This window comes from Podarcis liolepis (genome assembly GCF_965112155.1).
Source record: "Podarcis liolepis genome assembly, chromosome: 9".
In the NCBI taxonomy this organism is placed as follows: Eukaryota; Metazoa; Chordata; class Lepidosauria; order Squamata; family Lacertidae; genus Podarcis; species Podarcis liolepis.
Window position 1 is genome coordinate 36,621,593 of NC_139564.1, and position 22,318 is coordinate 36,643,910.

The 22,318-nt window shown below is 40.5% G+C and overlaps 1 protein-coding gene and 1 long non-coding RNA gene across 7 annotated transcripts in view; one reads left to right on the forward strand and one right to left on the reverse strand.

Moving 5' to 3' along the window:
- Positions 1-8,175: 8,175 nt before the first annotated feature.
- The window catches only part of LOC310714648 (uncharacterized protein), a 152,022-nt gene continuing 137,879 nt past the window's right edge, over positions 8,176-22,318 (reverse strand). For 5 of the 6 annotated variants that reach the window (XM_083520180.1, XM_083520182.1, XM_083520184.1 and 2 more), the window contains one exon: positions 22,101-22,214. In XM_083520180.1, coding sequence (XP_083376306.1) covers positions 22,154-22,214 — 61 coding nt within the window. In that variant the 3' untranslated portion in view covers positions 22,101-22,153. Of the gene's footprint in view, positions 8,245-22,100; positions 22,215-22,318 lie in introns of those variants that run through there. The other variant, XR_014529917.1, reaches the window with a different exon arrangement.
- LOC310714693 lies at positions 8,714-10,373 on the forward strand. Its single transcript, XR_014529981.1, has 3 exons — positions 8,714-8,887; positions 9,789-9,912; positions 10,248-10,373. It is a non-coding gene; the product is annotated as an uncharacterized lncRNA (long non-coding RNA).

Here is a 22,318-nt window from a genome sequence, read left to right on the forward strand (position 1 = left end):
AATAGAGTCCATTTTCACGTGTACCCAAGGCATGAAAACAGAGGTTGTGGCTACCAGTGGTTGGTGGTAGAGTGCTTGTGACCCCTTTCACATATTCTTGGAATGTCTGAATCCCTATAGTATGACCTGTTCAAAAATTTCTGAACCCAAAACGGTATGCTACAATCTTTAGGTGATCACATGAGGTTCATGATAGTCTGCTCATCTAGCGTCTTCCATCCCCAACACCCTCACAACACTTGTTTCTGGGCTTCTTTCTCCACCTTTCACACCAGGAGTCCCACAGCTTCCATGATCAGCCAGTTTCCACACTCCTGACTTTTCCCTATATACCACAACCCTTGGGCCATAATGTGCAGGTACCACATACAGGTACTCCATATTTAAACAGCACTGAATGCAAGGCCCATTCCTTGGGAGCTGTGGCTTTATCCATGCTGCACCTGCCGTCAGGTGAGTGACAGACAGGGGTGGCTGGTCAAAAAAGGCAGTGTGGGCCAAATTTGGCTCATGGGCTAGAGACGTCCCACCCTGCCATACCCCTACAGACTATGTTGCTGCTGGCATCTTTTTTCTGTCCTCCTTGGCTCTAGTCTTGTAGTGAGGAGGGAAGGGGAACAAGTATTTGGGCACTTACCTTGTTTTCGGGGGTAGGATCTTATTTTGGTATCACGCAGCACAATCCTATAGATGTTTCTGCAGAAGTAAGTTTCACTGCATTCAGGGGGATTTACTCCCATGTAATTGTGCGCAGGGCTGCAGCAGAGTGCAAGAAGTCGAGCAGATCAAATAGGCCAAACTAGCTCTGATGCAGAGGGAACTTATTTATACAGGAATGCCATAATCCTGTGTGGGACAAAATCAAGCATAACCATTGGTTTAAAGGCTTCCACTTAACAGGCCAATTAAAATGCAGATTAAAATCAGGAAGATTTCAGGAATGATTGCAGTAAAAAGGATTAACAGAAGGTTGTGACCCAAACACACAAAATGAGTATGCTTCGTTGAACACAAACTGGGAAATTCAGTTTTATGCAAAGGCAAACCTACCTTAATTTGCAGTTGCCCAAACAATGTGTGCACTAAAACATTGAAATTTGTGCTTCTCAGAATTTTGCAATGCAGCTGTCCAGCCAAGTAATGGGTACAAAGATGCATATACCTAGAGTAAAGTGTGCATAAAATGCATGTATTCAGTTACATACTGCTGGGAAATTGCAAAAATATCCGTATTAGGCAAAATTGTGTGACAAAATGTGTGTACTAGGAGAAATTCAAATTTAAGTGCTGAGGAAACATGCATAAATGTGGAAAACTGAAAAGATTTGCAAAATGAGAAACAGAGAGAACCCAAAATGAAGAGATTTGTTTTGTCACAACTGATACCGGCCTATTATTTCCTAGTAGACCTGCTTTGGTTTCAAACCTGTGAGCACTCAACCACCTGAATTTTCTATCAGAGGGAATTATTCCAAAGCAAGACTAGTGGGCAGTCCTATCCTATGGAGAACAGGCTTCATCAACACCACATAGCATTTCACTTTTACAAGGCAAGCCTATGAAGGGTTTCTCAGAAGTCCCACTGACTTCAGTGCAGGCTTATTCTCAAGCAAGTGTGCATAGTTTTGAATATACAGGAATGTATTCTTGAGTAAGCATGCTTAGGGTTGCACCACAGATGCTGGCAATCTTCACCTTTTGGCCTACAAATACTGGATCCAAGATGAAACAATAGCATTCCTGTTTAGTACAGACACTTGCCTATATTTCAATTGCATGCCTGCTTGGAAATGTTGAATTTATTAGTGAGTAACAATTTTGTGTATGTGTGCCTATATCATACTAGATTCTGCAAAGTACTTGTAAGCCCCATTGATTTTAAAATCCATAATAACTATATTTGCTGTGGAAAAAATTAACAACAGACATAATATTACCACTTCCTCTGGCAATCTGTTAGTCAGCAGCAGTGTTTAAAATGTTCTTTGTCACTCCAGCTGAGCACGAACAAATGAAAGTTATTGGCCATTCTTTTTGGTTAATGTAAAGTTGATTTCTATCACCTTTGAAAATATTACTTCGACTGTGAAAACATAGCTGTACACAAATTAACCTTTATGTGGTGAGCAGGCAGAGTAGCCTACTGTGGTGGCTCTTTGATGTATTTGAGGGTTGATATTTCAGAGTAGATTACCATGGTAATTACCAACTGCAGGCCATGTGAACAGAAAGGTCTTTCACAAAACCTGATTTTATGGTAATGCACCATCCCGTCACACTATGATCCTTTATTCACAGTCGCATCAAGAACAGACATCAAGTCGACAGATGGAAAGGACTATGAATGTATTGAGTTATTTACTGCACGGGCAGATATCCGATTCTTCATTTAACTCTGACAAATTGTGGGAAGATCTTTCAGGGACTGAAGCTATTTCACAGAGTTTTAAGAAAAATCCAGATTATACAACTACCGGTAAATAGGAGGCAGGTGTCTGAGCTTCCAAAGCTATCACATACTTGTGTTTCACATGATTTGCAGCAATTTACCTACGTATTAATGGACTGATAGCAAATGCATAAGGTTTAGTGCAATTTTCCAATTCGGCACTAAATTGCACATCAAACACAAATGCCAAATTCTCACTGCAAAAGAGAGCTGGCAATATGATGATTTTGTTGCTTTTCAGTGTCATTTTAAAGGGCCTTCCGATTAATCCCACACATTTTAGGGCCTATAGCTTTATTATTTCATGCAAACACTTATTTTTCTTTATGCTGTGTGTTTTCTTCTAACTCAGAAGGTAATAGGTTAAAAGGTTGTCTCTAAATAATAGGTATCAGTGCTGTGAAGTATCATGGCAGGGCTTGGTTTCTGACCCATTATTATTCATCGGGATACAAAGAACTGCACAAACAGTTTCATACACCCAGGCAAGCAATGTGTTACTCAAGCATAGCAAACCTCATCTGAAACTGAGAATAGTCTCAATGTAGATAGCATTTGCTTTGCAGGGGAAAAATGTCTATACACAGGTTATTTTGAATCCAAACCATACCTGCAAATGGGCAACTTCAAAGGGACTTGCAAACTCATTGACTGACATGCAACCAGCTCTACCCACTTGTCAAAAATGGCCCATAGAGGGCAAGCCAGTTCTTGAATTGGCCCTCCAACTGAAAAGGGTTCATCACCCCTGATCTAAAGGTGGCCAGTGACAACTGGAGGTCTCTTGAGAGAAGTTGTGGGACAGCAAGTGATTTGATTGACTTGGATTCAGCTGTCTCTGAAATTCAAGTTCATTTCAAGAGTCATTCTATTTTGTTTCAGCAAGTAAAGTGTAACTATTTATACCATGTTGAAGGGCATATAACTGTTCTTTATTGCCACAAAGTAGACACTTTAATTTGAGCACACAATCAATATAGAGTATGTTTACATTATGCAATGCTCATGGTATTTAACGGGTAACTTTTGCTGGCATGCTTTCAATTAATTCCAAGGTGTTGTACTGACATGCTAGCTCTGAGTTTCAGAGTAGCTTTTAGCTAGATAATTGTTGGTGTGTGGGATAAATTATCTCTAGATCTTTAAGCGTTAGAGAAATTCTGTTCAGTCATTTACTTATACTGCAAAACTCGTATAGCAATCTAGTTATAGCGCACTGAGTTATATAAACTACCCTGATATAGATAAACGGGTGAGAAACATTAAATCAAATGTGTGCAATAGATGTTTTATTAGTTTAATAAAGGCTTGATAGTAAATTGGGCCAAAGGCAAACTTTTTAAAGCACAGTTGAGTTCAGTAGGAGAGATTTAGGAAATTCCTGTACAGAACACGTCCCCAGACTATACCTTGATTAAATAAAGGTGTGATTCAAAATATGTGTGGAGAAATAGAGTTGTAATACCAAACACCAGAATCCAAAGGCCTAACTATGGAGTACTCATGACTAGAATTGGGATATAGCTACCTGAGTGCTACTCACTGACCCATCTGGTACATAATACTAATCCATTTGTTTAGTGTTACATGAATAACCAGAAACAAGATGTGGGCTTGCACATCCTTTCCCACTCTCTTCCACATGGCTGCAAGGAAACCAGAAGCACCGGCTTCCTGTTCTAAGCTTACCAGTGTTTCCTGTTGGAGAAACTCTGATTTGTTTCAACAAACCATACTTTAACCAGAGCTTCCTTGCCCTACTTTGGATGTAACAACAAACAAAAGCACTCACATTGTGCTAAACAGAAATGGCCCACTCCCTGCTCGGTTTGAGCCCTCACACCAGGCATAGGCAAACTCGGCCCTCCAGATGTTTTGGGACTACAACACCCATCATCCCTGACCACTGGTCCTGTTAGCTAGGGATGATGGGAGTTGTAGTCCCAAAACATCTGGAGGGCTGAGTTTGCCGATGCCTGCCTCACACATTCTTTTGAATGCTGAGAGAGGGCTATGGTTTTTATCATCTACAATGCTAACAGCCCCAAATTTTCAGCCAAAGAGAGAGAACAATTACACATGCAACAATCCCCTATCAGAAGGAAAGTGGTCCATTACAGCACTTCGTGCCTTTGCGGCATATTGTAATGCTCTGTGATTAGACCAAGGCCCCATCTGCACTATACATTTAAAGCAGTATCATACAATTTTAAACAATGATATCTTCCCTCAAAGAATCCTAGGAGCTGTAGTTAAGGGTGCTGAGAATTGTTAGCTTTCCCTTTCAGTGAGCTACAGTTCCCAGAGTTTCCTGGGAAGTGGGATTGATTGCTAAACCTTTGGGAATTGTATATCTGTGAGGGGAATAGCAGTTTCCTAACAACTCTCAGCACCGTTAACAAATTACGGGTCCCAGGATTCTTTAGGAGAAGCCATGTCTGTTGTATGATACTGCTATAACTGTATAGTGCAGATAGGGCCTAATTGTAAAAGCAAATATGACAATCATCTTTGCTTTATACACAAATGAGGATTCATTGGTCAGCACAGCATTCTTATCAATAATGCAGGTTCCTAAAGTAGGATAGTTTATTCAGTGGTGGAGGATAGTTCATTCAGGGGTGTGGCATGCATCCTGGGGGGGGTGCCTAGTGCGGGGTGGGGCAACCACGATGGCACCCCACCAGGATCGCGCTGCCGGGGGCGGTGAGTTCCCCCCGCACTCCTCTTCCTCTGCCAGTGAGTTTATTTACCCCCTCTTCCATTTCTCAAACTACAGTATTCCTATAGTTGCTGTCTAACTTCAGCCTTCTCTGACCCTGGTGCTCTTCAGGTTTTGGACATGTGTGTTGGCTGGGACTGATGGGAACTGTAGTCCAAAGGGGTACCAGGTGCCCAAGTGGAGGGCACTAGGTTCTGAAAGGCTGCCTACCAAGAATATGTTAAAATTCCAGCTCTTCCCATTGACTAACTGTGCAGTCCTATGCATGCCTCCTTGGATATAAGCCTCACTGAATTCAGTTGGATTTACTCCCAGGTAAGTGTGTGGAGGACTGCAGCCAAAGGACTAAGTCACACGTTGCATGGAGGGATTGCCAGAAACCGCTCTCAACCAGAAGAGGAAGCCAATCTTACACCTCTTTGATTTCCTTCCTTCTACAATACAAATTTTCCAAACACCTGCTTGTTACATCCACACATTACAGGACTATACTTTAAAACAACAACAACAACCACCTTAGGTGTATTTTTTAAAAAAAACGTAATTTTTGAAAACATCCTTCGTTCTACTGCTCTAAAACTCTGTTGGGGTTTTGTTTACTCAGAAGTAAGTCCCACTGGGTTGAATGTAAGAGTGCAGAGGATTGCAGCCTAAAGTCCTGGGAAATAGGCATCTTTGCTCTAGTAGTATCTCATATTGTGGCATTTATCTAAAAAAGACCTCAAAGCCCCTTCTCTCAATGGGCTGCTTTCCAAGAAGGGAGTCTCCCTTCCTCTAGGCATAGCCTGCATTCTTTGTTCCCAGATGTACAACCCTGTATTTAGCTATATGAAAACACACGTTTTGTTTGATTGTAAGCTTTTAACCAAACAATCCAGGGATTCCTTACAAAGCAAGGGCTGTGCCGCGCGTAGGAGAGAAGACTCCCTTCAGAAATGTCTTGGCCACATGAAATTCCACATTCCACTACAGGGGCACAACACCCCGTTCTGCTGAGTCCAAGTACCTCCACACCTTTGATCGGCGGAGCATCAAATCTCTGATCCTCTGTCTTCTAATCAGTTTCATACAAGCTTCACTCACATAATTGCCTTACAATTTATTAAAACGAGGAGCTGGCTGGACAGCTGCAACAGGACTCATATATTCCGTGTTAAGCGGAATGATTCCCCCCCCCTCCCTCACGGGAGTTATTATTTTCAACAGCTGCCAGATTTAATTGGCTATTAATATATTGGGAAAGTAAAAGGATGGAGAAATGCTTTGCCCATACAAGTTGATAAAAACTATAAATAGGTGGGGGGGGTCATTGCTCATAAGATTATGTAATGATGAATGATGTTATATATTAAGATTCAAATAGGGGAAGACTCTCGTGCTAAAAATAATATTTAGAAGATTATTTAGGACGGCCAGCCAATGATCAATGCTTGTTCGTTTAAAATGATGCGCCGGTTAATTTTAGCATGAAACGAGACAGCATTTACCTATCATTTAAATAAACGTGTGTCCTGCCCTTCTGTGTTAAAGTACACTTAGGATTTAAAATGCACAACAATAAAATAAGAAAAACAAATCACACCGGTAAAACAGGAATGAATTAAAAGCAGCAGCCAATTTAAAAACAGTAAGATACAGAACTAAAACAATAAATAAACTGATGAAATAAAGCTGCCCCAAAAGCTTGCCCAAAAGCAGGACAAGTGGACCTCTCTTAGGAGGACAAGTGGTTCTCTCTAAGGAGGTCATTCCACAATCTGGGCACCACCATGGAAAAGGACATCCACCCTCTGCAATCTGCCAGTTGGGGTGGAGAGGACCTCGGATGCAGGGAGAAATTCCCATGGAGCTTTTTTTTGCAGCAAAAAGGTTGTTTCTAAGAAGTTGTGTTGGTACTGATGGCATGGTGGTTATGAGAGGACAGACCCTTATCCCAAAGGACTTGGCATCTAAAAACAGACAAAAGGGAAGCAACGCTTCAAGTACTAAATTGGATCAGAGAGCAGATGATATGGAAGAGCCCCTGCCAGTCAGAATAGACTGAGCCAGATGAACAAAGAACAAGGCTCAGTATAAGGAAGGCAGCTTCCTATGTTCTTACGACAGACTCAAATGCTTCTTCATAACAACAGCAACACCTCCCAATACACCTCCCTGACATGTCAGTTCTCTGTACAGAGAGAACGTTTTGTCTGGAGGAGCATCCACTTGTAATACAAACAGGGTTGCCATATCAGCAATATTTAGGCATAAAGCAGATTTGCATCCCAGGGAGGACTGCTCACCTGCTGTTTGTGCACCTAAGATCAAGTCACAAGTGCGTGTCTCTAGGGACTAGTGGTGCTGGGAGTCTGGAACCTTCAGGTGCTTCCAGGTGAGTGTTTATTGAGGGATCAGTGCTACGTATGCACTCAAGTTTTTGTTTTGTTTTTTTTGCAGTGTTTACACGACATCATTGGCATAAAAAAGCCAACCTGTATGCCACCCACTCCCCATTTAATCCAGAGTTCCAGGAAAAACTCGATTTTTTTAAAAAAGGAAGGAGTTGTTGCCAACAACCTGTTTGCAATATCTCAGTGGTCCACTTGAAAATGAAGCCCCTGTCTGGAAATAGAGGAGTGTCCACTGGTGTGTGCCTACTTGTTCTCATATTCGCCCCATAATAAATATAGCTAGATGAGCTTTTCCACTCTAGAATTGTACAACGTGAAAATTCACAGCAGCAGCAGCAGCAATGCTTCTGCTGTATCATATTTCCCCAGATACAAATATTCATTCATTCAGTCACTCATTTGTATCCTCCATTTCTAGGTAAACCCTTTTCTGGTCTTGCACTCTGCCTATTCAGAAACTGCAGTCACCTCACAATTGAAGCACAACTTTTGTGGAAAAACTGGAAAACTATGCGCAACAAAAAGAGCTGGTAGTGGTGGTGAAATGTGCACGTGAATTGCACAATAAACTGAGCAGAAAAAGTTCCAAGCATACTAGGATTCCTACTTACAGGGACAGTGTTTGGGATGTTACAGGATTCCAGCACCATTCATCCGGTTGCCATTTCTTACTTCTTGTGCTATAGACAAGGGGGTTTAGAAAGACAAAACACCAAGCAAAACCTGGCCCCTTTCATGTGTTGTTCTGGCAGCTATCAACCTCTTTGCTTTTATTTTTATCAGGCTTTACACACGGACACGTTGGCCTTTAACAGCATACTGCAGATTCTTGGCAGGGGATGCATCATATTAATTCAGTGATATGTTTGGTGAAGACCTATGAAACCAGATGCTAGTTTTACTGTATGCGCCACTTGCTCGGTCACAGATACTTGAGAATTGAGTTCATCATACCTACTGTATGATAAATATAGAGGGGATTTAGTTGGCTCCCGGTCAGACTTGCCTACGATTTGCTCTTAGGAAGTCTGCTGCTACCCCCAACTCTCTAATTTTAGATCCCACTCCCCAATTCCACTGTTACTGCTGTAGCCATAAAGAAGGGGGGGGGGAAGCACCTCAGAGACATTTCAGCAGATATCTCTAGCTTTCAATTTGGTCCTGTTAAGAAATTTATCTTCTTTTTTCTTTGCACCACTTCTCTGCTTACTCTTCAAAATCGCATGTACTATCCACCCAATGTAATGGATAATATACCTATTTTGCAGATAGATAAACTGAGGTCATGACTTGCTCAAAGCCACACTGTGATTCATGGCTGTGGTGGGATATGAATCTGGGACTTTCTGGCATTTAGTCCAATCTTCTGTGCAAGAAAAGTGTGTATAATTACAGTAAGAATTTGAAAAAAGTAGCAGTATCATAGCAACACCTGCACTGATTGTGTTTTTCTTTAAAAAAATAACAATATACCCTTTCCATTTTACTCAACTGGTTTTAAAGAACTGACATAGCAAAAAGTGGCATTTTTATAATAATCAAATATATAACCTGTCATTCTGTAAAAATGGTCACTTGCCCATACAAGTGATTGGAAAGAAACAAACAACAACAAAAAAGATTAATTATACTAATGATTAAGAGATAATTTGTCTAAATTGCAACCAAATATGCCATCAAAGAGTCTCACCATAATGATACTGAAATTCTAAAATATTTCCTTAGTTTTAAAAAAATTAAAATAAGGCGTTGTGGTGGCTGGATTTTGGAGAAAGAGGCTTTGTGTAGAAAAATGCAAGCCTGCCTTTAAATTTTTTACATTTACCATTTGACCACACATGCCATTTTCCTACATACAAAGAATGAAGGAAAATGGGGTTCTTCCTACATTTAGACTTCAATTCTTTGCAAATTTGGTTGGGAGTTAATCTCATCAAATTCAGTAGAACTTGCATCTCAGTAAACGTGAGAAACAGGATCAAGCTGCCTGTATCTCTGTGTGTGCTTAAGATTAAGGTTCTAAGCATTTCAACTGATGCTCTGTATTTATAACAATTGCCTAGGACACATTTTTGAGGATTAAAGTTAAACAGCTGGTATATTTTGAAAGAGTCATCAGAATGCCAGTGATTGAAACATGCTCAAAAGACAGGTTGTATGGATAAGACAGTATGCCTTTGATGGAAACTTTTGCTTCATTAGATTCTCTGCTTCTTGTGTATAGCAAATCAGACATCTAAAGAAGATGGTATCTGCAACAGCCTCCATGATACCCAAAGCCCAAACAACTGAGGATTTTCAATGTCTAAACTAGAACATTGAATTTTGTTCAGAAACTGTAGAACAAGGTATTAATATAAGTGGAATATGACAGCACTGACTTCTGTTAGTTGCTATCTGTGCAGTAGTTTTTTGTACCAGCTGAAGTTTTGGAGCTATCTTCATTGCTGGACATTAGAGATGGAGGACAATTGCATTTAGTCTGCATTGTTTAATGAATCATTTTTTAAATGATTTGCACATCTTGGACTAATATTCTAATAGATTTTACTTATCCTTCTGATTTCGCATTTCTCTGAATTTTACAATACAATTATTGGCTCAAAAATGTAACCAAATGCATTGAGAATGCATGCATGCAGTCATATAAATACTATTTAGATTTGCATTTTTTGATGTACAGATAAATGTGGAAACAGGAAGGAACAGTCGTATGAATGAAAACATGCAAAACTGCACAGACTAGAGATAAACTGACCTGTCTATCATTAGGTCATCAGACACTGTGCCTGCAATAGTTGGAGCAAAGCAAGTGTTAAAGGAGAAAGAGCCTTTGATCCAGGCTTTCTACCATACCATAATAAGAAGCCCAAGGTAAAAAGCATATTTGATCCCTAAGCCAACAAGGCCACCAGCTGAGTTGGGAGTATCTGCTGTATTAAAGATATTGCCATGGATATTTTGTTAATTACATGCCCTTAAAATAAAATAATTTGGGTTACAGCTCTGATTTATTATATTTTTCATCAACGCTTTGGTGCATCTTGCGGTTTTGTGCTTGATGATTTTGAAGCTGCCAAGTATGAAACTTACCAACGACAGAAGATGCACCAAATTGTACATTTGGAGATGGGGTAGATGCTTATAAACATCAGAACATAATGTTAGCCTTTAGCAGAAGAGCGTGTTTACTTTTTCCAATATGAAACTCATTAGAGCAGCTGTTTTAAAAACTTAGGGCTCATCCATATTGTTGTTCAATCCATATTGAACCTCCATTAATTCTCTGTTGTTCATAAGACATTCTCCTTCAAATCACTGCCTTCCAACACTTTCCCCTTCCTCAATGTATATATATATTTTCATAGCAGGGATACTCTGAAAAAGAGAAGATATAAGAAAGTCCGGACTGAGGGACTGTGGGAAGGCAGTGGCTACTGCAGAATCCGTTTTGCCTTTCCCCTTTAATTAGTGGTAGATTTTCACAGTCAATTAGTATCATTATGTACAGAGTATGCTAAATTCTGATATAGAATGTAGAGAAATGTAAACTAACACTTCCCAGTACCCTTGTAAATTCTATCCTGGAAGTCTTAGCTATGAGGATAACACAACCACCATGTAATTATATATATTTTGGCTTTTGCTACCCTAGACTTCTTTAATCTCACTTTCTATTGTCATGCTCTGCTACAGGCAGATCAAACGCTCTCTATTTATCTCTTCCAAATCACACATTTGAAATGTCTTGGATATAGCAGCACCTGAAAACATTGTAATTATCTAGTTATTTCATAAGATTTATCTACCACTTGATTGTAGAAAACCCTCAAAGCCATTTACAAAAAACCAGCAAGTTTATTAACAATAAAAAAATCAATTAAAACATTTAAAAAAGAAGTTAAAACCAGCAGTAAACTTAAAACACACCAGCATTCTAAATAACTGGGTAGGCTTGTCGAAACAAAAATATTTTTAACAGGCACTGAAAAGAGTATGAGCAGCAATAGTTTTCCTACTGACAATTGATGTTGACTCTTTACCTCTGGAGAACGTTTTGCCACATTGTATGAAAATAATGTCAGGATTGATTGATTGATTGATTGATTGATTAAAAAAGATACTGTCTCTGGTTCACATTTGATGAATTCCCAGCCTGTCCATGTTCTGCTTCACAAGTTTTCTGACAGATAGGAAAGGGAATGCACATACTTCATGACAATGAAAACACTGCTAGTTGAATTGCCTAGTACTTTTTCTTCTACTGCCTTCTTAACCATATATTTATACCAACCCACATCTTCCCCTGCTAGTGCTTACGTAGACAAAACTGCACCACTGATGCACGGAAAGAAGTACCATCAAAATCTGCAGGAGGTTGTGGTGTGTTGCGACTGAGATGACCACCACAACTGTCCTGTAATTAACTCAATGGTACAAATTACTATTCTTCATATATCTACTTACACACAAGGGAGGGCAGTGGGGACAAGCATGCTAGCTCCGCCTATCTTTGCAAAATAATAATAATCAACTGTGCAAATTTAATGTGCATTGCAGGCCACCATGCAACCAACATGTCATCCAATTGTAGGGTTGCCATATTTCAAAAAGTGAAAATCCAGATACAAAAGTTGAGCTTTTGGGGGGCGGGAGGCAAATTCGACAAAAAACCCAGCACTTCCAACATGGGTTGTCATACACCCGCTATTTCCAATGGACGAATCCCATATGTGTCCGGGAAATTTCAGACCTATCAAATTATCACGTTGCATGGTTAGCTTAGTGTTCATCCTACAAGGAAGTGTGCAGAAAAAGCTCCTTGCTTCATTGCAACTCACCCCTCTACCCCCGGCAACCTGTTCCTATCAATAGCCAAGTATAAAACCTCCCTCTTATACTTTCCCCCTTGTTTTAGATTTCTGCCACTGTGGGTTACTGATTCTGGCTAGATCCTCACAATGGTTGAGAAAACCCAAATTATGTAGTGCGGAAATGGAAGCGCTGGTGTAGAAAATCAATGCCCTGCATAGTGGTTTAATGAGGAACTTGTTGAAAGAGAGAACTATTAACACAGCAGTGCATAATACATCTAATAACAGGATTCAAAGAGCAGAATTTCCCATTCTCCCTATTGCTGATTTCCGAAGTGATAAACTTCTAAAGGTGTGCTACAAGGACTGCTTTATATCTCCCAGCTTCCACCAGCCCCTGCCGGACTTTGGAGATTGGGAAAGCATTTGTTCAACCAAAGGTCAAGATAAGTATTTGTCATTTGACCCATGTATTACCATAAAGATTGTAAAATAAAGCAAACCTTGTAGGAAAAATAGCCAGGGTTCTATTTTTTCTCAGGGCAGCTGAAGAGCCAAGGAAGCAGGCAGTTAAGGCAAGAGAAGGAGGAGGAGGAGTTTGGATTTGATACCCCGCTTTATCACTACCCTAAGGAGTCTCAAAGCGGCTAACATTCTCCTTTCCCTTCCTCCCCCACAACAAACTCTCTGTGAGGTGAGTGGAGCTGAGAGAAGTGTGACTAGCCCAAGGTCACCCAGCAGCTGCATGTGGAGGAGCGGAGACGTGAACCTGGTTCACCAGATTACAAGTCTACCGCTCCTAACCACTACACCACACTGGCTCTCTGGTTAGAGGTAGCTAACCAAAGAGGAAATTCTGAAGAAACCTCATGGCATAAAGGGCTGTGCACCATGAAGAGAGAGGGAAGACTACTCAGAACACCAGCCAAGAGACAGGTTGGATGAAGGAAGTGAAACAATGTACAGAGTGACCTGAAAAGTAGAGTCTGAAGGAAATGGGTGGTCAAGCACGATGACTGACATGTGGGACAATAATGTACACCAGTGTAGTGTAATGGTTAGGGTATTGAACCAGGACCTGGGAGACCAGGGCTCAAATCCCCCCTTGACCACGAAGCTCACTGAGTGACCTTGGGTCAGTCACTCACCCTCAGCCTAAATTACCTCACAGGGTTGTTGTGAGGATAAAATGGGGAGGGGGCGTATGTGTGCCACCTTGAGCTTCCCGGAGGAATATAAATGAATGAATGAATACTGCAAAGCCACCCTCCCAATAGCTACAGCATGTTGCTTTTGGGAGGGTGGCTCCATGACACTGTCCCATCAGTCTCCCTGCTCCTGGGTCTTGCTATGGAGCTGAAGGAAAACAGGTGACTGAGGTTGTTTACTATTATTAGCAGGAGGAAAGTTTCAAAAGTGGGTTGTCAAGGGACATGTTGGGTTTCTACAAGGAAAAAAAGTAAGAGAACTTCCCATACTTCCTTGCGTCATTTCCCCCATATTTTCTTGGGAGCCAGTGGAATTTGCTTCAAGTTCTGAGCAAGTATACAAAGGACCAACCCAATTTATTTTATTGTCAGATGCCTGTTGAGAATAGGGGCCAACTCCTTGGAGGCTGAGGTCCCTTCAGCCTCCCCAATAAAATAGTTGATTCCCCCCCCCCAAGAAGGGAATTCCCATTCAAACGGTGTGTGTGCACACCATGTCATGTGATTGATTATGCAGGGCTGGGCTTCCCCCCCATATTTTATTCAAATTGGCACCCCTGCTATTGAGCCATCACCATAAAGCTTTCTATGTACTATTTTAATAATGAACAGTACATAAAAACGATGGATAAAACTTCACCTATTTATGAGGTCCAAATTCTAACTTTGCTCTCTTGAGTTATAATTTATAATACCAAGGTGAAATTATTTTAACTATGTTATGATATACTTTAAATGCTGACATACCTTGTGGCTATAATTTTGTATCTTCATGTACAAGCAGGTTAATTCTTTGCTGGCACTTGAGAGACCCTTTCAGAGATAGTCTTTAATCTACCCACCTAAGAACGCTGTAATGCCTTTAGTTTCATTGAGGTGTAGGGCAAGCATGCTCTGCAATTAGCAAATTTCACAGAACAAAATCATTCCCATGATTTCGTAATCATGTCTTGGCAGAAGTTGATTAGGAGGAGGGAGAAATAAAATGATCCTTCTGTCCAGACTAATTGTGGGAAAGGTTGTACATCTTTAATGAGGTACAAACTTTAATGTGAAGAAACCCTGAGTAGATGCTATGGGGAGGGACAATGAATACAATATATGATGTGGAATGGATCACCTTCTTACCCAATTATTTATAGCAGATAATATCTTTGGTTTTCTCAAGCACTACAATGGACTCAGTCCATTCCATTTACAATATTCTACTGGAATGTTACTGCAAAAGGTTACATCTGAAGGTTACAAGATTAAGTAAAATGTTGTGGAATTTTCACACGGGATGTGGCCTGGGGTCACATGATGGAGCAACCCACTGAAGCCAAGAGGGTCTGGGTCTGGACAGTGGTGCATGGATGGAAGACACCTGGAAAGTCTGTGTATGTCAGCCTAAGATGCTTAACAGTCAGTCGTGAAGAGGAGAATAAATAAAAGTGAGGATTACCGAATGAAAGGGTCTTGGTGAAAACGAGAATGGTATGGTTAATCTAGCAACTCTTTATCCCTAGTTCAAGTTCTTGAAAGGTAAAGAGTAATGAAAAATAGACGGTTACACAAACCACAAAATACAATGGCTTCCATTATCTGCTGAAAGGGCTAAGTAGGACCAGTGTGGAAAGGCAGCAGACTTAGGGACTTGTCTACAGTATAATTTTCCACAGTGCAAACTTGTGTCTGTTGATTCATAAGACTTGCACTGCTTTTGCATTTGTCCACTTTGAAAGAAAAAGAAAAAGCTCCCCAACTATAAAGGGACTGTGCCAAAATGGCTGGTTCCTAAGTTTGCTGATGTCATTTCCCCTCTACTCCTATTGGTGGACTATTTGCTTGCCTGCCACCATCATAGATAATCCTTTGTTTACATAACTTCATTTTAAGGTTCATGGAGAATTGCACAAAGCTCATGAATTGGAAAGATTGCTCAGAGGAATGCATAGTTGTGCAAAACAGAGACCTAACTTCCCCCTCTCCAAGCTAGACGTAAGATTGGCTTGTTTCGATCTAATCTCTTTTTGACAGACAGAATATATACATGAAAGAAGGGGAGAAGCACAAGGTGAAATCTGTTTGCCTGTCACACATCTACCACCTAAGTAGCCTAGAAGTTAACTCACATGCCTATTATTCTGTAATTTAGGAAACTATGTTATGTAGTTAACTTGTTTGTCCATCTATAGTGACAGTCTGGTTATATCATAGCTTCACACAGTTATACTTGTGCTCAAAGCAATTTACAGAAAATAAACAGGCTAAGTCCAATAACCATAATCAAAATAATAATATCACTATAACACAATTAATTAAAAATAAATATATGCCAAAAGATAATTCAGCGAGCAGAGAACTTATCTGATGGCAAACACAGTCTTTCTTATCCCTTCTTGGAGCAAGCTGTTCAGCTTGCAACAATTGAATGCAGCTCCTGATGGTTCCTTGACCAAGCAAAATCAACTTCCTATGGTCACCTGCTAAGTAATTCAACATCAATTTATGGGGCACCATTCCCTGGGAATTGGGCCTGTGCAAACCCCATAAAGAACTTATGGGGGGACTCTATATGTTTCACCTCTTCGCAGAAAAAATATTAGGGTGTGTGCATGATTTTGAGAAGACAAAGCTGGGAAGGGAAGGGTTAAACCACCCCTCTCCTCTTGCTGGATTTCTGCTCAACCATAAATCACCCACAGCTGCTTACAGTAGGGGTACTGTTATGTACTGAAGTTTTCACCCTGGGCCAGCAGGGAGATACTGTAGATAGTTTTCACTCAGGTCCACATATGCAAATAAGGAATTGAAAGTGACATTCAATGATTGGATAGTTACAGAAAGTGGTTACTGTTGCTTTGTAGTTGAGCTCTATATAAGCAGGTTGGCTGAACCCTTCAGTTCAGTTCAGTTCTGACCTGTGAATAAACAAGAGCTATCTGAAGAATCGCTATGTTGTCTGATATGTTCACTCACAACTTAACAGGTACCCAACATGGTGCCCTGCAGATGTTGCTGGTCTACAACTCCCATCATCCCTGACCATGGTCACGCTGGCTGAGGATGATGGGAAGTGGAGTCCAACAACATGCAGAGGGCATTCTATTGGCTATCCCTAGCTTACTGGATAAAAGAAAGCATTGTGCTCAGGTGGAAGGAGGTAGGAATATTATAACATGTAGCTGCAGCCTTAAATCACTATCAGTGTTTTATCCTTAATTTGACATTCATTCAATAAACATTCATATCCTTAATTTATTTTAGGCTCTGACCCCAATAAATTATACTTACCGTATTTCAAAGTAGCATATATTTCGGACTCTATATAGCATATATTTTGACTCTAACAGTTTGCTCTGAGAAGAGTGGCAAACTAATCCTAATTTTCCACCTCTTGCACAATAGCTAATTAGGGGATACTGTGGAAATGTTATACTGCAGTTCATATTGGTTGTAAATCCACTCTTGTCCCAAATCTGATATTCTGTCAGTTTAGGCTTGCCAAGTATTGCATTGCCAATTTCCATGGATGTCAATGGAGACTGTGGTTGCTCTCTGAAGCAGATGTTTTAGGATTTTCCCCCCCTTGCTTTGCACTTCTATAGGTTAGCATGTTTGGACATGTGGAAGAAAGGCATATTTCTCTACCTTCATCTCAAGGCTATCAACTGTGACCTGGATGTATCCTCAGTTTAAGAGTTCTCACTGGGATTAAAGCAGAACATTAAAACAATGAGTCATGACGCATTTCTGCTTTTATTCTGATTTATTGGTGAGCAAGGCCTCCAGACACCATTATGAAGTGTTTAGAATCACCAGCCTTTCTCCCTCTTCTTCAAAGAAGAATCTCAGTAGTAATAAAAGATGAACTGATTAACCTTCCAATGAAAAACTGCATGCTCTTATGTTAAATGTACGCTTCTTCAGACATTGATAATACGTTATGAGGCATTTTAGAAGGCCGTTTAGAACTATAGGATCTATAACAGAACATTGCATGGCAGAGTGCTACTGTCTAGTATACCAGTCACTCAACTCTGCTCCTGCCCCACAACAGTCAGTCAGCATTCTACAGCCACTGAGCATACTCAGACCTGATTGACAATAGCAGTCAGTGGGGTGGCATGAGTGGTGTGTTCACCTGTCTTCCCAATTCCAAGCATTGGTGGTATCCAGAGCCAATTTGTCTGTCTGATTCAACTATGTGCTCCTGTTTACAGAGGTGAAGAGGGTGGTTTAAGGAGAAGAGCATCACTGGGTACTATTGCCCATACCTATTCAGAAAGTCTCCTGCTAGCTAGGGACGCGGGTGGCGCTGTGGGTTAAACCACAGAGCTTAGGACTTGTTGATCAGAAGGTCGGGGGTTTGAATCCCCGCGATGGGGTGAGCTCCCGTTGCTCAGTCCCTGCTCCTGCCAACCTAGCAGTTAGAAAGCACGTCAAAGTGCAAGTAGATAAATAGGTGCCGCTCCGGCGGGAAGGTAAATGGCGTTTCCATGCACTGCTCTGGTTCGCCAGAAGCGGCTTAGTCATGCTGGCCACATGACCTGGAACCTGTACGCCGGCTCCCTTGGCCAGTAAAGTGAGATGAGCGCCGCAGCCCCAGAGTCAGCCACGACTGGACCTAATGGTCAGGGGTCCCTGCTAGCTACTAGAAACCGAATGCTCTGCTTCTTCTTCTCTTGTTTACTCACTGGCTTTGTCTCTCTGGCTCAGAGGGAGAGCACCAGCAGACAATGGAGTGCACAGATGGAAATGCAGCCTTCGATTCCTTGTTCACTCATCTGCTTTTTATCTCTGGGCAATAGTGGGGATTGGCAGAAGAGGAGGAAGTGGGCAACTGCAGGGAGAAAAAAGGGCACCCTGCCCAAGGACAACCCCACCCCTGGTAAAACCTGGAGCCAACACTGCCTAAATGGGCTCTCATGCTGGTGTTCTGGATGGATACTCTTCTTAAATTAGTTACTAATTCAGGGGAGGCACCGCATATGTGGGATGGGATTTACCATGTTATTTGTTTACTTATTTTCCATACTCAGGAAAAAGCCAGTGCATGAAAGAATCTCTTTGCTGTTGCCCCCCACCTACAAAAGACTCTACTTAGTTTCCCAGAGTCACAAGAGTAGGAACCTACTCTGCTTTTGTTACAATTAAGCATCTCACTACAATTATTAATGCTTACATTGTGCCTGATTAAATATTAGAAATGAGTTCCTTTGAAAACCAATTCTAATATGCATGTAATACATTATGGATGCAGTCCTGTCCTTACCTGGCAGTAAGCCTCAGTGAACTGAATGAAACTTACTTTTGAGTGGACACACCTATGATTCCTCTAAGGGCTCCAATCCTAAACACAATTACTAAGGGATAAGGCTTTAGTCCTACTCCACTTAAATGACCCCCTCAATTCAGTAGGACTTCTGAGCAGATATTGTTAGAATCGCACTGTGGGTCCCATTAGATTTATTTAACAAAATTGCTTGATTGTTAAGAAAGCCTCTAAGTTGCTTACAAAAATTCCACAAACATTACTTATGAGTAAATATGTTTAGGATTTTACTGCTAAGTAGGTTATTGTTGAAATTGAACATTTCAGACTGGATACAGTTTTGACTACTCCTTTTGGTTTTTGTATCTGTATTTGTCTGCCATGGACCCTTGACATGAGCAAATCAATCTTATAACGAATTTGGGGGAGGCAACTTTGCTTTAAACACAAGTTGGAGAGAGGCTGTTACAGTTAAATCTCTAAATGCCTAACAAATACATTTTCAGGCTTGTAATCTCAGCTCAAAAGTTATAAATTAGTTTAAATGGGAGGAGGGTTGTTTTCTTTTGCACAAAAGAGAAGCTGTGTAGTGTATTCGGATGGAAGAACAACATTATTTTCCTCCAAATGTGGAAAAAAACACAAAACAAAACCCATTTATTCCCTTGCTGACAGAAACTTGGTGAGAAGGGGCTATTTGCCAAGAATGTTTGTTCAAGGAACAGCCTACAGTCCCAGAATTGTGCAGTCAAGTGAGCTTTTACCCTTTAATCATGACTTAATGAACTCCTAGTATGTGAGTCTCCTCAGGTCTCCAAAGGTCACAGAACTCGTGCACAAGGCATCCTTAGCTATTCATTGTACTATAATATGATAACATCACTCTAAGTATTCAGGAAAGAAGTTTCCTGTTAACAATAATCAGGAAAGAGCTTTTTAATTGGCGGAATTTATAAAAGCAAATTGCTAATCTTTTTAGCTTTTGCCCTTTCAGTAGCAAAATGCTAATCTTTTAATTTATTTTTAAATTAAGAAACCAAGCTCCTTGCAATTTTGCAGCCATGTGTGGTCAACCTAAGCCAGTTTTATGTATATCACTCTTAATAAAAATTCAGCACCACACTGTTAGTCAGTTTATGTGGTCAGTGCATGTCGCTTGTGAGTGTGGTTCTCCCCATACCCTTTTGGAGAAGTGAGCTGTTGCCTTGCCAAAACACTTGATTCAGTACCAGCAGCTAGTAGTGGTTCATCATTTTGTGCCTTCAGAACCAGTATCTTTTAAGCAATATTTATGAATATTTTAAACTCTTTAATATGACAAAATCTGTATTAGTTAACAAAAAAAGTATTTCTTTTACCAAACCACATTCCTTATTTGCTTTCAATTTGCAGCTCTGAGCTGAGAGTTTGTGTCACATTTTGGTCTGATGCACATAAAAACAGGTATTGAAACTTATCAAATGCCAAAAAATAACAACAACATCTAGAGACCCCCTTTCAACTTGAGCCCCAGACCCAATGGCTTTACTTCTGATTCACCCTGGTAAAGCCCCCCATCTCCAAGTATCATTTACTCAACAGTCCTAATTTACTGTTCCATCCTTACAGTGATCCCCAAGAATCTGTGTGTTTGTGTGCATGCGTGTGAGATAAACATATACACACCCCAAAGCCATACCCTGCAACATTTCTCTGATGAAAATAGGGACCTAAGGAAAAGCAGGATGTTCCAGAATCAAATCAGAAACCAGAACAGCTTCTGTAAATCTGGGACTGTCCCTGGAAAATAGAGACACTTGGAGGGTCTGCAAAGTACCCCTGGCTTTCAAATGTTGTTTGTGAGGTGATGATGCAGTTGTTTTGTCGAGAAAGCTTAGCTTTTGCTCAAAACTAAAACAGAATGAGATTCTACCAGAGAGCTGTGCCTGTGCATTATACTATGCAATTGTCTAATCTAACCCACTCAGAAGAAGCAAACTTTCATGGTAGTGCCAGTTGCTGAAAGAAGGAAAACTTTTGAAACCGACACCACTGCAGTTCACTTTCTATAACTCTTACATCAACAAAGCGGTTGGGAAAATCCCTCTTTTAAATATGCGTGTATATGCTTGACTTTACTTAAATTCCATTTACACTCTGATCCTAACCAGGAGCATGTCCTGATAAGGGGGAAATCTACATATTATGCTTAATGTGTTGCATGTAGCATCTCTCTCCCACTTTAGTTTTATCAATTACAGGTGCCAAAATGGGTGGGAGGCAGGATGATTCTTACCAGAAATGCAACATGGTGAGGTGAGACTTATGTCTTCCCTCCCCAGTGTGACTGGACCTAAAATTGTCGTCCCCAAGGCTAGAGTGCTTAGAACAAAACTTCCCATTGCCACATTTCTAATCAATGTGGAATGGATTTTAGATTTGATTGTGCTGGGGAGAAAAGAGTTAAGCATCCCTTCACAGCATGCTACATTCCCAGGAAGGTTCCAGCCCCCACACCTGTAATTAGGAAAAAGTAAAAAAGGGAGAAGCAGCTTCATGCTACACATTCAGCATATCATCAGTCCCACCCTTTAGTCTTATGTACAATCAAGTAGGTACACTCTGCATTTTGCTTAATTGGTTAAGCACAATCCATCAATGGCAGTGTAAAAAAAACTTTTACTTGGTTAGTTTGAGCTCCAGGCTGTAGTCTAAGAGTTTTATGAGGTCACATAGCTTTACTTGAATTTGCCTCATGGCAGAAAGTTGAAAGATCAGAAACATGGTTTAGATTTTGGAAGCTCAGTTTGGAAGTGGAATAAAGTAGTGGCTATTCAACAAATCAGAAGAAGAGATTACGATCCTTTGTAGACTATACTGTATAGCAGAACATCCACATGTATTTCAGTCAGTGTCTGAATATTCATATTAGAATTATTATTATATTTTTCTGTAGGATAATTTTACTAGCCTTTGCTGATTCCCGATGAATATTCATATATATATTTTTTGGAAGACACTGCAAATGGTTTTTTTTTTAAAAAAACACACCAATTCACCATTCATTTGATATGTTGAAAATCTTGTATGCTATCTTTTGATCTATTTGTACAGAAAACCTCTAAGCCACTTAAAAATATATTAATTCAAAGTAGGACTAAAACCAAACATTAACAAATTCACGATTATTTTCATCTCTCCCTGTGACCCTAGAGAGCTGCTGCCAGTTGAGACTAGATGGCACTAAGCTAAATGGGCAAATAGACTGACCTGGTATAAAGTAGTTTTCTATGTTCCTAACTTCAGAATTGATGTATGGCCACTTTTCAGTTTATGTTCCTTTTGCTTCCAGCTTTTTGATGCATGCAGTTGAATTTGGGCATTGAGTCACACTGTTAAAAAAAAGAGAGAAAGAGAGAGAGAGAGAGAGAGAGAGAGAGAGAGAGAGAGAAATCTTTGTGATTGAGTGATACTCATCAACAGTCCTTTCTATCTG